The 15,910-nt window shown below is 41.4% G+C and overlaps 1 protein-coding gene across 5 annotated transcripts in view; it reads right to left on the reverse strand.

Annotated features, from left to right (window-relative positions):
- enox1 (ecto-NOX disulfide-thiol exchanger 1) overlaps window positions 1-15,910 on the reverse strand; it is a 722,268-nt gene that overhangs the window by 84,373 nt on the left and 621,985 nt on the right. For all 5 annotated transcript variants that reach the window (XM_051926918.1, XM_028799665.2, XM_051926915.1 and 2 more), the window contains one exon: window positions 12,795-12,979. In XM_051926918.1, coding sequence (XP_051782878.1) covers window positions 12,795-12,979 — 185 coding nt within the window. The remainder of the gene's footprint in view (window positions 1-12,794; window positions 12,980-15,910) is intronic.

The raw sequence follows: 15,910 nt of genomic DNA on the forward strand, positions 1-15,910 counted from the left end.
AGAAAACAGACAATACGCTCTCCTTGGGAAGCTGAAAGCTGACAATCTCCTCTCCTTGGTATGGGAAGCTACCCACTCTCTGCAGAGCAAAGAGCTCACAAACTTTCCCTGGCCCGAAAGCTACTCTCCATAAAGTCTTGGATTCTAATGAAGTCTCCATTTATATGAGTTGTACATAGTGTGGTATCACAGGATTACCACATATAATATCTCTTGTGTTATATTCTAACTCACTTAATTGAGACCAGTAGTACGGAGGGTTACTAGAGCCTGTCTCAGCTAGCATACGGTGTAAGGCAGGATCAAACCTCGGACAGGGTGCCAGTCCATTAGCAGGGTGAACACACACATACACACACACACACACACACACACACCAAACACACACTAAGTCCAATTCAGTATTGCCAATTCACCTAACCTGCATGTTTTTGGCCAGTGAGAGGAAACCCACGCAGACAAAGGGAGAACATGGGAACTCCATGCAGATAGAATCCAGTACAAGAAACCCAGTCTCCTTACTACAATGTAAGTAATGCCACCCCATATAATCTCTAAAGTACCTTAAAGCAAACTACAAAACATTAGGTAAAACTCAAAATAAAGTTCCAAAAAGTGATAAAATATATTATAATGTGAGTTCCTAACTTTAAATACTGAGTTTGAGATAACCTGTCCTCGGTCCAAATGAGTCAACCAGTGTTGGTTGCTACAGCTCTGTGATGTCATTCTGGTTATACAAAACATCATCGGGAGTTCGAGAAAAAAAGTTCACCAAAGCAGGCTGCACGGCGAATATTTGTGAAAAACTGGCAAACAAGGTCATTGGAGAAGCCAGCAAATTCACTGCGAAAAATGTTTTGCCAAAATTCATTGATCAACAATGACCACATTTGCTTTATAAAATAAGTGTAGCTGTTAGGCTTTTAGCAAAGCATATACTGTGCATTGTTTCCCAAGCAGGGCAATGGTACAATGATTTTACATATTGACGATACATATATGTTATGCTAAGTTATGCTTAATATTGTCTTATTTTAAAACAATTTAGTGGAAGTACAGTGCATCCAGAAAGTATTCACAGCACATCACTTTTTCCACCTTTTGTTATGTTACAGCCTTATTCCAAAATGAATTAAATTCATTTTTTTCCTCAGAATTCTGCACACAACACCCCATAATGACAATGTGAAAAAAGTTTACTTGAGGTTTTTGCAAATTTATTAAAAATAAAAAAACTGAGAAATCCCATGTACATAAGTATTCACAGCCTTTGCTCAATACTTTGTCGATGCACCTTTGGCAGCAATTGCAGCCTCAAGTCTTTTTGAATATGATGCCACAAGCTTGGCACACCTATCCTTGGCCAGTTTTGCCCATTCCTCTTTGCAGCACCTCTCAAGCTCCATCAGGTTGGATGGGAAGCATCGGTGCACAGCCATTTTAAGATCTCTCCAGAGATGTTCAATCGGATTCAAGTCTGGGCTCTGGCTGGGCCACTCAAGGACATTCACAGAGTTGTCCTGAAGCCACTCCTTTGATATCTTGGCTGTGTGCTTAGGGTCATTGTCCTGCTGAAAGATGAACCGTCACCCCAGTCTGAGGTCAAGAGCACTCTGGAGCAGGTTTTCATCCAGGATGTCTCTGTACATTGCTGCAGTCATCTTTCCCTTTATCCTGACTAGTCTCCCAGTTCCTGCCGCTGAAAAACATCCCCACAGCATGATGCTGCCTACCACCATGCTTCACTGTAGGGATGGTGCCAGGTTTCCTCCAAACGTGACGCCTGGCATTCACACCAAAGAGTTCAATCTTTGTCTCATCAGACCAGAGAATTTTCTTTCTCATGGTCTGAGAGTCCTTCAGGTGCCTTTTGGCAAACTCCAGGCGGGCTGCTATGTGCCTTTTACTAAGGAGTGGCTTCCGTCTGGCCACTCCACCATACAAGCCTGATTGGTGGACTGCTGCAGAGATGGTTGTCCTTCTGGAAGGTTCTCCTGTCTCCACAGAGGACCTCTGGAGCTCTGACAGAGTGATCATTGGGTTCTTGGTCACATCCCTGACTAAGGCCCTTCTCCCCCGATCACTCAGTTTAGATGGCCGGCCAGCTCTAGGAAGAGTCCTGGTGGTTTCAAACTTCTTCCACTTACGGATGATGGAGGCCACTGTGCTCATTGGGACCTTCAAAGCAGCAGAAATTTTCTGTAACCTTCCCCAGATTTGTGCCTCGAGACAATCCTGTCTCGGAAGTCTACAGACAATTCCTTTGACTTCATGCTTGGTTTGTGCTCTGACATGAACTGTCAACTGTGGGACCTTATATAGACAGGTGTGTGCCTTTCCAAATCATGTCCAGTCAACTGAATTTACCACAGGTGGACCCCAATGAAGCTGCAGAAACATCTCAAGGATGATCAGGGGAAACAGGATGCACCTGAGCTCAATTTTGAGCTTCATGGCAAAGGCTGTGAATACTTATGTACATGTGCATTCTGAATTTTTTTATTTTTAATAAATTTGCAAAAACCTCAAGTAAACTTTTTTCACGTTGTCATTATGGAGTGTTGTGTGTAGAGTTCTGAGGAAAAAAATTAATTTAATCCATTTTGGAATAAGGCTGTAACATAACAAAATGTGGAAAAAGTTGATGTGCTGTGAATACTTTCCGGATGCACTGTAAGTGCTCTTAATTCACGCTTACTCACATATTAGAAGTATACACAAGCTACAGTTGAAAAGATTTCAATGTTATATTTTTAATTATATAGGATTCCTTGTCAACATTAGGTAGGTAGAGTAACAGGGTATCTTTCCTAAGGTGGATGGAATCCTTTTAGGAACAAAAAGAACTGGATGGAGGCAGATTACTGTTTAAAAAAACAAAACAAAAAAGCTGTAATTGCTGCAGCCATTAGCACATGGCAGGGCCAAATCAGAAAAACAGTCTTGCTTCTTCTCACTTATCCTCCCAGATCTTCAGTGCGTAACTTTATAAACACTACTTTCTAACACATTACAGTTTAACAGGGAAATTAACATTACAAGTCTAAATATAGGTATATTATGCACATACAACAAACATACACACACACACATATCCATCCATTTTCCAACAAGGTACTAAAAACCACACAATGGTTTTTACACCATTTAATACAGACTTTCAAAACTGAATATGAGGCTACAGGGTTAGCAAAAGCATGTAATCTATCATAATGCCAATGCAATATACAAGTCCAATTGTTCAGTTCCTGTTCATAATCAACTACAGTATGCTTGAAATAGGTTTATACTGTGCAATAGACAGGATGAGCACAGTAATTTTACATAGGTAGTAGTAAAAAGTTTTGTATTGGAACAACAAGGAGCAGGTTAACTGCTCCTTTAAAAAATAATTAAATTAGGTGACATACTTGGGCTGGAGTGTTGATTTTCTGTTATGTTCTAAGATTCATCAGGCACTTATTGTACTGATTTTGTATAAAGTAACCCCCATTTCCCCATTACTCTTGTGTGAATGTGTGTATGTGAGGCACATAATCACTGAAATAAAACAACAGTCTAATTGTTTTCAATTGCTATTGTCTGGGCTTCATTTGTATGTGTGTACTAGGCTACCCATGGGAAAGTGACTGCCGCAGTATATAAATATTCACACTTGTAAAGACTGGTTTCTGTAAACTGTTTAAGGAAAGATGCTTCATTTTTTCACATTCTTCCCCTTTGTGACTCACCTTTGAGTTCTGCTTCTTTGCAGCTCACTGCCTACCTTTGGTGGGCTTTGAATGTTGTTATCATGACACTAATACCTGCTTTGTTCCCATGTTACAGCTGCTTGAACTGATCATGCCTATGAAGTAGGGGAGACATTGAAAATATCTTATACAACCGACCAACCACTGATCTTAAAACACCAAAGTAGTTTGTACTATCATGGCTTTGAGGTTTATATCTTTCTTTCTTGGTTAAGACACCAGAGTCCTGACAACCTAGAATTATTTATTTACAACTGAAATGAATGTCACTGAAATCCAGGGGAGTGGGTTTATAAAGTACTCTCAGTATACCTAACAATTAAAACTGAGGCCACTTGTGCTGTCACACTGACACATGCTATATTGCATTGTACATACAATATTGTATATTGTATGTAAGCTAAAACAACAGGAATGGTACTGTAATTTCTAATCTAATGAGCTTCATCCCAGCAGCCTTTAAGAGGCATGTTTGCTGTTCACTCAAAATCTAATGCGCAAAGAGAAATTATACACAGTGAAGCTCATATTATTTTAAAGCTTTAAAATGCATTAAACACTTGAAAGACAGTAACTTTACAGATACATTTTAATGAGGGAATGTGATCTAACTTGCTTGTCTTTGTGTATTCTGACTTAGATTTTGAATGTGTTTATGACTTCATGCCACTCACTACATAATAAACGAAAATATTACTTTTGAAAATCAGAAGTAACAGTGTTAAAAATTCTGAAGCTTTGCTTGGGTTGTAATTCTACTCAATCTATACCCCGTTTTTATTCATACCAGTAGGCTAGATTTCCAGTATTGTGCCTTGGACTGACAAGCCTTGAGAGGTATCAGCAGAACCCAGTGATTAGTTAACTGACCTAAAAAAAGAAAGCATCTCACAGAGCAAGAGCGATCTGTCAGGCCAGGAACAGGAGATTGATTTCCAGTAAGGGGGACATCAGATTAGAAATTAAAAGTGCCAGCAGAGGGCAATAAATTTATTTTTATGGAAAGATGGGGTGGAGAAATATATTCCATAAAACACAGCTGCTATAGCCATATTTGACTGTAGGCAGTAAGGCAATCTTCAAGACAGCTAAAGAAGCTCACAATAATTCAGATCAAGCCAGCAAACCTCCCGAATAGTATGGTCCTTCCTATGACTTGAATTGGAGAAGATTTGATTTAACTTGCCAAATTTGTTCTACAGGGTCTGCTTACTTTCTCACCCATCATTCCAAAAGCACATCTATACTATAGTACCGCACATTTACATAAAAGAAAAACACTGAAAAAGAATTCCAAAATGTACAAAATGATTAAAACACAAAGGAGTGGATAAATGTTGAGGTAAACCAAATTTGGATAGAATAAGTTAATGGCAAAATTCATCTTCTGTTAGCCCAAACTGATTTTTTGCATTAAGCTACAGCAGCATGGTGGTGAATTGCTTACCACTTGTTCTTCACAGGTACAAGCACCAAGCTGTAGTTCCAAAGCAGGTTGCTATTTTTTATGAATTTTACACTGTCTTTTTGGATTTTTTTTCTGAATAATCTAGATTTTCATTCCAAATGTACAAAATGAGTATGTTAGTTTAATTATGAGACTCCCTGTGATGTCCTGTCCTGCACTTGAGGTTAAGTTCTTGCCTAAGAGACATAATTTAGCTCTATTTCTATACAACCTTGAAATGTATGAAAAAGTTCAGAAAATGGATGGATGGATATATTGAATTTGTATTAATTAAAGGAAAAATACAAATAAAAATAATATTTTACATTCAGTATGTTACTGCCAAAGAAAAAGTTCTAATCTCATGCTTTCATGGTGAATGGAGATAACACATCTCTCTATAATATAAACAAATCCTTTTGACATGAGATTGTTTCAAGTCATGCCCTCTTGTCAACCATATTCAAACATGCACACGGTCCACTCACATCTTATTCGTGTGAATGCTTTTGACAGACACATTTCTTGCTCTCTCAGCTCTTATAAATGTTTACGTTTTCCTCACTTTAAGTTCCCAGTATTATGTCCAAAACTTATTGATGAATTTCATCCCGAAGGGATATCAAAAGAAGAAATGAGTACACGGGAAATCCTTTCACCAAGAAGTGATGAAGTCAAATGAATTAACACGAAAATTGTTGATTGGTTACACAGTAAATTGGTTAAATGCATAACAATAGACTATACTAAAACAGTTGGTGATGATCGTGTGGAAGATGAAAACATCAACTTACAATATTCTGAAGAATAACTACAACCATTAACACCGTCCGGTTTTCCACTGCTCGAATTACTATTGAAAGAAGGATGTATCCAAGAAAGGTAATGTAGTATATCTTCCCCGAATTACATTAGACAACAAAAGAGATCTTGATATGCCATTCGTATTAAAATGTAAGAATAGATTTTGGAAAGACGATTAACAAATCACAGAGACAAACATTCGAAAAAGTCGGTTTATTTACTAGAGAGAAAGAGACGAAATTCTCTCATGGGCAGTTATACGTTGCGTTGTCATGATGTAAGTCCAAACACAAAATCAAAATTCAATGCAATATTGATGAAAATTTAATTAAAAAATTGTTTTTACTGAAGTTTTACAGTAAAAATATAAGTTTAAAAAATATTTGCATATTAATTGCAAAGCCAAACAGAACGAAATCATATAACGCAATGAATAACTCTAACGCAACATGAAACATAATTTACTTTCAAATTATTACATTTTACTATTTTTTAATATGGTTAATTACTCGCTGTAGTGTAAAACAGTTAGGTCTATTATACGTATGTAACAACATGAAAATAGCAATCTGTTTAAATTGTATATCCGCATCCCCATACATGAGTGGCAGAACCTCAAAGTGGCTTGTGCATAGCGTGGGCCCAAGCGAAGCGAGCAGGAGGCAAAGATCAGGCGTCTATGGAGACCAGAATTGGACAACAAAAAACAATATCACAAATAGAAAAAAAATCTCACTTAACTTGTGTTGCATAATCCACATTTCAAGTCATCCAGTTGTAAACTGACAATATTCCAAACACAGTCAATTTTACTAAAATATTTAAAGTTCACTGACAGACACACGTAACTACTGTGACAGGTGGCCGGGTCCCATGCCCGGCCGGGACGCCCCTTCTGTATATTGTGACAGGCGGCCGGGTCCCATGCCACCTTCTGTATATGTTCCGGGAGCAGCTATGGACATCTCACTACCTCCCCCCAGGACGCTTGGTGGCAGCCTCCCTGGCTGACGATTGTGCCTCAGTTTCCCGCAGGGTTTCATGGGAGATGGAGTTCTCCACAGCCCTGTGGGGAGCTGGGGTGGCCACCAGGGGGTGCTGCATGGAGCCAGGAACCCACCTGGACATCTCTGCAGCCCCACCCGGAAGTGCAATTAGCCACAGGTGATCAAGCACCTGGAGCACTTCCGGGTGGGCTATAAAAAGGGCCAGCATCCACCACTCAGGAGCCAGAATTGGGAGGAAGAGGACAAGGTTGCCTGGGAGGAGTGGTGGTGCCAAGGTGGAGAGAAAAAATTGTTCTTTGTGCTGTATAAGTGCTTATGGGACTGTGTTGTGGCTGGGGGGATTACGGGGAAGACGTGCCCTCCAGTTGAAGAAAAATAAAAAGACTGTTTATTTTACACGTGCCTCTGCGTAAGTCTGTGCCGGGTCGGGCGATATATAGCGCCTTTTCTACATTGGCGTAGTCGGCAGGATCCCGGTTCGTCCATTTGGACCGGAACTTGGATAAAATTTGTGTGGAGACCCAGCATAGCAAAGCGCAACAGCGCGAGGCACGTGTTCGACTCTGCTGCGTGGAGAGCGCGCTCCCGTCGCAGCTACAGGCAAGCACGCGCAGCCTAGAAAGGAGAGCACAGCACAGCGCAACGAAGCGCACACACGCGGCAGGAGCCGGGAGGTACAAGCCAGCATGCGTGGCACCGTGCACACGTGGCAGGGGTCACAAGCCGGCACGCGCAGCACAGCGCGAGAAATCGCAACCGAGGCTGCCAAGGAGGTGCTGCAGGCACCGCTTTCATGGGGAAGAAAAAAGCCGGGCGGCCAACTGGCAGACCCCGCCATGCTAGTCCGCCACACAGGTTACAGCTGGAGGTAGGTGACAGGCCCACGGCTAAAGAGCCGCGGGTATGTTTTTCCGCATGCGGGTCATCCTACCTCCTAAATGCCAAGGGGCGAAGCACCCGATGCAGGCAGGGGGATGTGTGTCCATGGCGTGATGGCGGAGCCAGCTCGGAAGAGACCGAGGCAGAGTTGTGTCTTCCCTTCGCCCTAATTGATCAGCTGGGGGAGGAGAGCCTGGACGAGCTTCCCAGCGCGGTGTCCCCGCAAGAGGAGCGGGAACAGCTCCCTGACACAGGTAACGGGGGGGAGGGCGTGTGTCAGTCGCCCGCCGAGGAAGGTTGGCAGGCGGGGACGATGAGCCTTCTCCCCACACCTCTGGAATGCCCGAAAGAGCCTGCGGAGAAGCCACAGGATATCGATGGCTCACGGTCGGCGGGAGGCGACAAGGAGAGCCCAAGTCCACCGCCGGCTGAAACTATTAACTTTCCTGGGCTGCAGGGGAGGTGGAATCCGTCATCCTGGCCCTGCAGTCATTGTTTAAAGTCTTTCAGGTCCTGCACGAGTCGAAGGAGGGGCTTGAGAAGCAGCTTGGTGGCCCGTGCGGAGCCCTGGTCGAATGGCTTCGTGCACACGGAACGTCATCCTCCTACCGGCAGGACAGAGCGGTACAGGTGAGTGAAACCTGTGCCATAGGGGAAAGAGGGCGGTGCGCAGCAGCAGCAGTTATGATTAGTACTGCTTGCCAGGCCGCCCCGCCCACTACACAAAACGCTGCCATGGCAGAAGAGCGTGTGGACAGGCAGCCGGTGAACATCGGCTGCCAAATGACTCCGCCCCGAATGCCCGCGCCTGTCTCATGGCCGTCTAAAGGGGTGCAGACGACTCAGGGTCTCCCTTCTTCCCATAAGGGGACTCAGACCGTCAGTACACCTCAGAGAAAGAGGAAGACCTGGACAAAGAGGTCGGGAACTCCCAACAAGGTGCAGCGTAAGCACGTCGGTTTGACGGTGCAGGAGGGCTACGCTGCAGAGGGGCGGAATAATCATGAACCCTCTTGGGAGCGGGTGAAGGGGCAGGAGTTTCCTGCCTGCTTCCACTCCCGCAAGGGTCGAACTGGAGGGGGTCGGCTGTGCTATAATTGCGGCTGCGGTGGCCACGTCTGGAGGTGTTGTCCAGTGAGAACGTCCGAGTGGCAGGGACGTTGGGGCAGCACCCCCAGACCTGTTAATTATATTTTCACAGAGCGCAACCGCAGAGCTAAGGATGCCGTCTCCCTGTCCTGGAGAAGACCGGCCCTCACGGGGCAGGCCGATGAGCCCCATAAGCCTCATGTAAGGGAGGGGAACTGTGACAGGCGGCCGGGACGCCCCTTCTGTATATGTTCCAGGGGAGCAGCTATGGACATCTCACTACCTCCCCCGGGACGCTTGGTGGCAGCTGGGGGGATTACAGGGAAGACGTGCCCTCCAGTTGAAGAAAAATAAAAAGACTGTTTATTTTACACATGGGCAGCACAGTGACGCAGTGGGTAGCGCTGCTGCCTCGCAGTTGGGAGACCTGGGGACCTGGGTTTGCTTCCCGGGTCCTCCCTGCGTGGAGTTTGCATGTTCTCCCCGTGTCTGCGTGGGTTTCCTCCGGGTGCTCCGGTTTCCTCCCACAGTCCAAAGACATGCAGGTTAGGTGGATTGGTGATTCTAAATTGGCCCTAGTGTGTGCTTGGTGTGTGGATGTATTTGTGTGTGTCCTGCGGTGGGTTGGCACCCTGCCCGGGATTGGTTCCTGCCTTGTGCCCTGTGTTGGCTGGGATTGGCTCCAGCAGACCCCCGTGACCCTGTGTTCGGATTCAGCGGGTTGGATAATGAATGGATGGATGGATTTTACACGTACCTCTGCGTAAGTCTGTGCCGGGTATACTGCTACTATAATGATTAAATGTTAAAGGAAAGTGAGTGAAAACATTATCAGCAAGAGAATAAGCCTTGGTACTTGGTGTATATTTAAGATGTATCAACAAGCAGAAGGACAATTTCCGTGTGCATTTTCAGAGGCTGGCACAATAAAATGCAGAGGTACTACAACTGTGGAAATGTTGTGGTAAGAGAGAACAATATAGCATGAGATGAGGAAAATGAAGAGGAGAAGAGACATAGTTGGGATTCAAGAAAAGACCTTCAAAGGGAGCTGAAAAATTATAAGTGCAAAAATATTAGTCAGGTATATAAAATCAGAGTCAAATGGACAGCCAGAAATGTGTTACAAAAGTCCAAAGTACAAAGAAAAATGATCAAAATAAAGAATCAATGGTGTTATCCACAATCTCAGACATTGGAATGACATTAATGTCGACCTTTTAGCCTTTCACCTCAATGTTGTCACATGCATACACATTTGGGTCATAACCAAGAAACCAAGAAAATTCGTAAGCAAATGGCAGTGAACATAGGTAAACAAAATGGTCACAAAATGATAAAGATAGAAAACTAAAAGAAACAAAAAAACAAAAACCAGCATAATAAATGTGATCCTTATGGTGGCAAGTTTTGGGCACCCTTGTTTGAAATGTCTGTTACTGTGAATTGTTAAGTGAGCTAAACTGATTACCAAAAGGTATAAAGTTAAAGATGACATTTCTTTGCAGCATTTTATGCTAGATTACTATATTGTTTTTGTTTTGTACAATTGTACTGTGAAAAACGGAGAGGAGCACAATGCAAAAGTTTTGGTGCACTAAGATATTTCAGGTCTCAATCGGCAGCCATGGGCTCCTCTAAGCAGCTGCCTAGAACTCACAAAGCAGGAGAAGGCTACAATAACACAGCAAAGCACTTTCAGGTAGCTGTTTCCTCAGTTCACAATCCATTTTCCAACCCGCTGAATCCGAACACAGGGTCACGGGGGTCTGCTGGAGCCAATCCCAGCCAACACAGGGCACAAGGCAGGAACCAATCCCAGGCAGGGTGCCAACCCACCGCAGGACACACACAAACACCAAGCACACACTAGGGGCCAATTTAGAATCGCCAATCCACCTAACCTGCATGTCTCTGGACTGTGGGAGGAAACCCACGCAGACACGGTGAGAACATGCAAACTCCACGCAGGGAGGACCCGGGAAGCGAACCCGGGTCTCCTAACTGCGAGGCAGCAGCGCTACCACTGCGCCACCGTGCCGCCCTCAGTTCATAATGATATTAAGAAATAGCAGTTAATAGGAATGGTGGAGGTCAGGTTGAAGCCAGGGAGACCAAGAAAACATTCTGAAAGAGCTGCTCAATGGATTGTTAGAAAGGCAAATAAAAAACTCCATTGGACTGCAAAATAACTTCAGGAAGATTTAACAGACTCTGGAGTGGTGGTGCACTGTTCTACTGTGCAGCGACACCTAAACAAATATGACCTTCATGGTAGAGTCAGCCTTTCCTGCATCCTAGCCACAAATTTCAACGCCTGAAGTTTGCAAATGGACTGATGAAGTCAAAATAGAAATTTTTTGCCTCAATGTGCAAAGGTATGTTTGGAAAAAAAAGGGTGCCGTTTCCAGGAAAAAAACCCTCTCCAACTATTAAGCATGGGGGCGGGAATCCATCATGTTTTAGGCTTGTGTTACAGCCAGTGGCACAGAGAATAGGTCATTGGTAGGGGGAAGAATGGCTTCAAATAAATACCAGCAAATTCTGGAAGCAAACAACACACCACTTGTATAAAAGCTGAAGTTGAAAAGAGGATGGGTCCAACAACAAGATAATGATCCGAAACACACCTCAAAATCTAAAATGGAATACCTCAAGAGGCACAAGCTGACAGGTTTGCCATGGCCCTCACAGTCCCCCAACCTAAACATCATTGAAAATCTGTTGATAAATCTAAAAACAACACTGCATGCAAGGCATCCCAAGAATCTTGCAGAAATATAAGCCTTTTGCTTATAGGAAGGAGGAATGAGCTGAAATACCCCAATTAATAACTGAAAGACTCAGCTTGTTACAAAAAGCATTTACAAGCTGTGATACTTGTCAAAGGGCATGTTACTAAGTACTGACCATGTCAGGTGCCCAAACTTTTGCTTCAGGCCCTTTTTATTATTGTGGTATTTTCTACCTGTGAATGATGGAAATACAAAATGTAATATTCCTTAAAATATTAAAGAAATGTGTCATATTTAACTGTATGCCTTTTAGTGATCGGTTCATCTTCTTTTCACTCAACCCATTCACAGGAACAGACATTTTAACAGGGGAGTCCAAAATTTTGCATGCTACTGTAGGCGCTGAGACCAAAACAGGGAAAGAAAAACCCAGGAAAAGCAGCATGGAAAAAATGAAATAATTAAATAAGAAACACCAATATAGCAAGATGTGGATATACTATAAATGTAACAACAGAAGGCGTGTCTACAATCCAAATGCTTGTTTGTACCTGAGCATGTTTCATTTTTGTTCACAAGAGCTGTGATTGATTTAGTAATATTTTAGTAAGAACATGTGTTTGGGATGTTGTGAGCAAATGAGTGGGTGAATTAACATGTGGATTATGTGATACGAGTAACTGGAGGTGTTTTCTTTTGGATGGTTTTGATATTGTTTGCTGCTGTCCAGTGTTGTTCACCATAGCTGTCTATTCTATCAGAATCTTTGGTTATGTCTGTACTGGATGAATTGGTGAGATTATTTCTTTTTCTTAACCATCCCTACAAACTACATGGGTTAAGTAAAATCTAATAAAACATTTTGGTTTGGAATTTTCATTTGGGTGACTGAGAGCAATCATTTTCATCAAGAAATGGCGCCATGAGTTTAGTAAGTAAAATAAGCATCAGCCTGAAGTCCTATGCAAATCCTGTCTCCACAAAGTAACTACATTTTCAGTTATTTTCTTCATTTTACTCTTAGTATCATAAGTGACACATTATAGCAGCTGTAATCTTACAGAAACAAATATACTACCTGTTGCATGCTTTGAACTGTCTGCTGTAGAAAATGGAGTTGCTGGTCCTTGGCCTGGTCTTCTTCAGTCCTGAACATTTTCCCTTGCTCCTGTTTAAGAAGCTCCACTTCATTTCTGTAGGCATCCAGCTGCCACCTGAGGCTATCATTCTCTTCTTTCAAGGCATATGCTTGTACAGCAAGAGCTGAAACACATTTAATAAACCAATGAGCAAAGGTACTTATGTAAACGGATACTTTGTCACTCTTCATCTGCAAATAAGTGAGTACAAAGGTGAAATATTTATTACTACATTAAGCTTTTGTTAGGTACTCATTTTTCCATGCGTGAAATAGAATGTTGATAACATGAGCAGAAAATATGCCAACACTAGCAGATTTCCAAAAAAATTGTAGGAGCAAAAAAAATCATATACAAGGCAAATTTTTGGGTTTTAATTAAAGAAGCCAACGTCAGAGATTGGCTATTGTGCCTGACCTGTAGCAATGTTTTTGGTAGTCTGAGTAGGACACTGCTCCTGGCTGACAGCAATCCCATTAATGATAAGAGTTAACAAGTAACTCAGTTCTAAGTCAAAGGGTTTATAAAATTGGCTCTATGAAATGGTGAAAACAAATAACACCTTGTACTTTCCACTTCCACAAATCTGCAGGTTCAAAAAGGCTGTCCATTGACATCGACGTTACTGCTTTCATTTGTTCTTCTCAGCTGATTTCATAACAATCTTTCCAGTTGTGCCCCTAGAAATATTCACCTTAATAAAAGGTCTGTGTGTCTGTCTGGTTGCTTTGTCCGTATCATTTAAAAAAAAATGACGCATCACAAACCTTTGTAGAAATAAAATGCAATGTATTTGTCATTCCAATAGATGGCGCATCACAAACATTAACACTGCTTTTACGAATCCCATACCAAATGGTATATAACAGAGATATATGCATTACATATGCATTGGTTCAGGTTGATTACTTTTATTTCAGCCCTTCTTAGAGGGACAGTACAGCTAGTGTAACCATAAATATAACAAAACAAATTATATTTTTTTAGTGAAAAGAGCTAATACATGTACATTTTGGCAAAATTAATATACAATTGAGTATCATTTAGAACAGGGGTCCTCAATCACAGTCCTGGAGGGCCGTGGTGGCTGCAGGCTTTTGCTCCAACCCAATTGCTTAATAAGAAGCACTTATTGCTCAAGTAACACTTCTGTTTCACTTTAGTTGTCTCACTCATTAAGATTTTGAACCCTTATTGCTTATTTTAGTCTTAAATAGCCATATTCTTGGCTTTTAATTGCTCCTAATTAGCAATAACATGCAAATGAAAAAACAGACTAGCATTTCTCCATTTAGCTTGTTACCATTTACACCTGTGTGTATTTATCATGCACTATTGGGTTAAATCAAATAATTGGAAGGAAATTGAAGAGGAAAAAGTGAAGGACTGAGAATTACTCTTCCATTTTAACCTTCAAATCATTTGGATGATATCCTTAGAAAGGGAAAGAAAATCCAGGATATAAGAATTACCTGACATAGCAGAGTTAAAGCACTAACAAGCCATGAAATTAAATTATTGGCAAGAATTGCTTTGTAATTAAGCAACCGGGTTAGAACAAAAACCTGCAGCCACTGCGGCCCTCCAGGACTGTGACTGAGGATCCCTGATTTAGAACAATCAAATGTACTTCCAGGTGTACTTGGGAAACTTTAACTAGAGCAAAGCCATCGTTCTCATAATATATACTGTCAACAAAACATTTAAAAAATACTATACTGTAATGTACTATAATGCATACAATATATAAAAATGTTCATTTTTAAATTTTTGAGTAGCAGTGACAAATATTGCAATAATAGTCTGCTGTAATTTTTCTTTCTCACTTTAGCAGAAAAGCAATAAAGAACAATATTAGGCTTGCTTGGCTGAGTTCAATGTATGCTAAATTAGGACTACTTTAACATCTCTTGCTGCTATGACAATGAAGCCTACAAAACAAAGCTGTGTAACTAAAGTCAGTCTGAGAATTTAATATACAGGGTCACTGCGCAAACCAATTCCTTTTAAAAAAAGGTTATCTGAGCTAATTCAGTTATACATTTTCTTCAAAAGAAACCTGATTAGTGTTTTCTTTTAATTGTACTATCCATGGCTTATCAAAAGAAGAATGACAATGCATGTTGCCATGGAATCATAATGAGACTCACCAGGAGACAGAAAATGTAAAATACCAAAGAATAAAAGTTTATGTAAATGAAAACATTAATATAAATTAGAATATCTAACCTGTCTTTAACAATTAATGTCCTTTCTAACTACTGTCTGTCTAAAATGTATTACTGTTTTCTGGCCATCAATAACACTGAAAGGTACAGTACCTATAATCTACAAGATTGGGCTTGCCTTTCATCATCTGTCTTATTGCACAGGGTAATGAATACATACAGTATATTAATGGACCTCACCCTTCCACACATTTTGCTTCTTCCATTGATCAGCTTGGCAACAATGGTCTCTTGTGAGAAAAACGAAACAGAAGGATACATCTCACACAATATTAGTCACTCTGCATTATGTGTTTTAGGACCATAAGGTGTAGTTACTGTAAATAATATCTGAATGGAAATTGAACCTGAAGCAGCACATGCTTTTCTAATGCCTCACCCACAGCATCACAGATGAATGCTTAAGTGTCTGTTTAAACAAATGGCTTTATATACTGGCATGTTCATATACTCATCTGAGGGGTAATGGCATTGCCTAAGAAGGAATATGTATTTAAAGGTTAAAATGTTTGGTAAATAAAGTAAGATACAAAGAATAAAGTATATAAAGGTGCATGAACACACTTGCACATGTAGATCATACTGTGTCTAAAAATGTTTGCTTCTTTCTAATTGGTCTAATTGAATCACACACAGAAATCAATCAAAGGATTATTATGGAAAACAGAAATTACTTGTGTTTTCAGATATCACTGAGGTAAAATTGGAAAGCAGCTTAAAAGAGAAAAAAGAATAATGATTTAATCACTGAGCCAGCTTTCTTTCATCAATCCACATACAACAATTTACTGCTTGCAGTTAATGAAAGCGATTATGCTAGTTATACT

This window comes from Erpetoichthys calabaricus, chromosome 4 (assembly GCF_900747795.2).
Source record: "Erpetoichthys calabaricus chromosome 4, fErpCal1.3, whole genome shotgun sequence".
Lineage (NCBI taxonomy): Eukaryota > Metazoa > Chordata > Cladistia > Polypteriformes > Polypteridae > Erpetoichthys > Erpetoichthys calabaricus.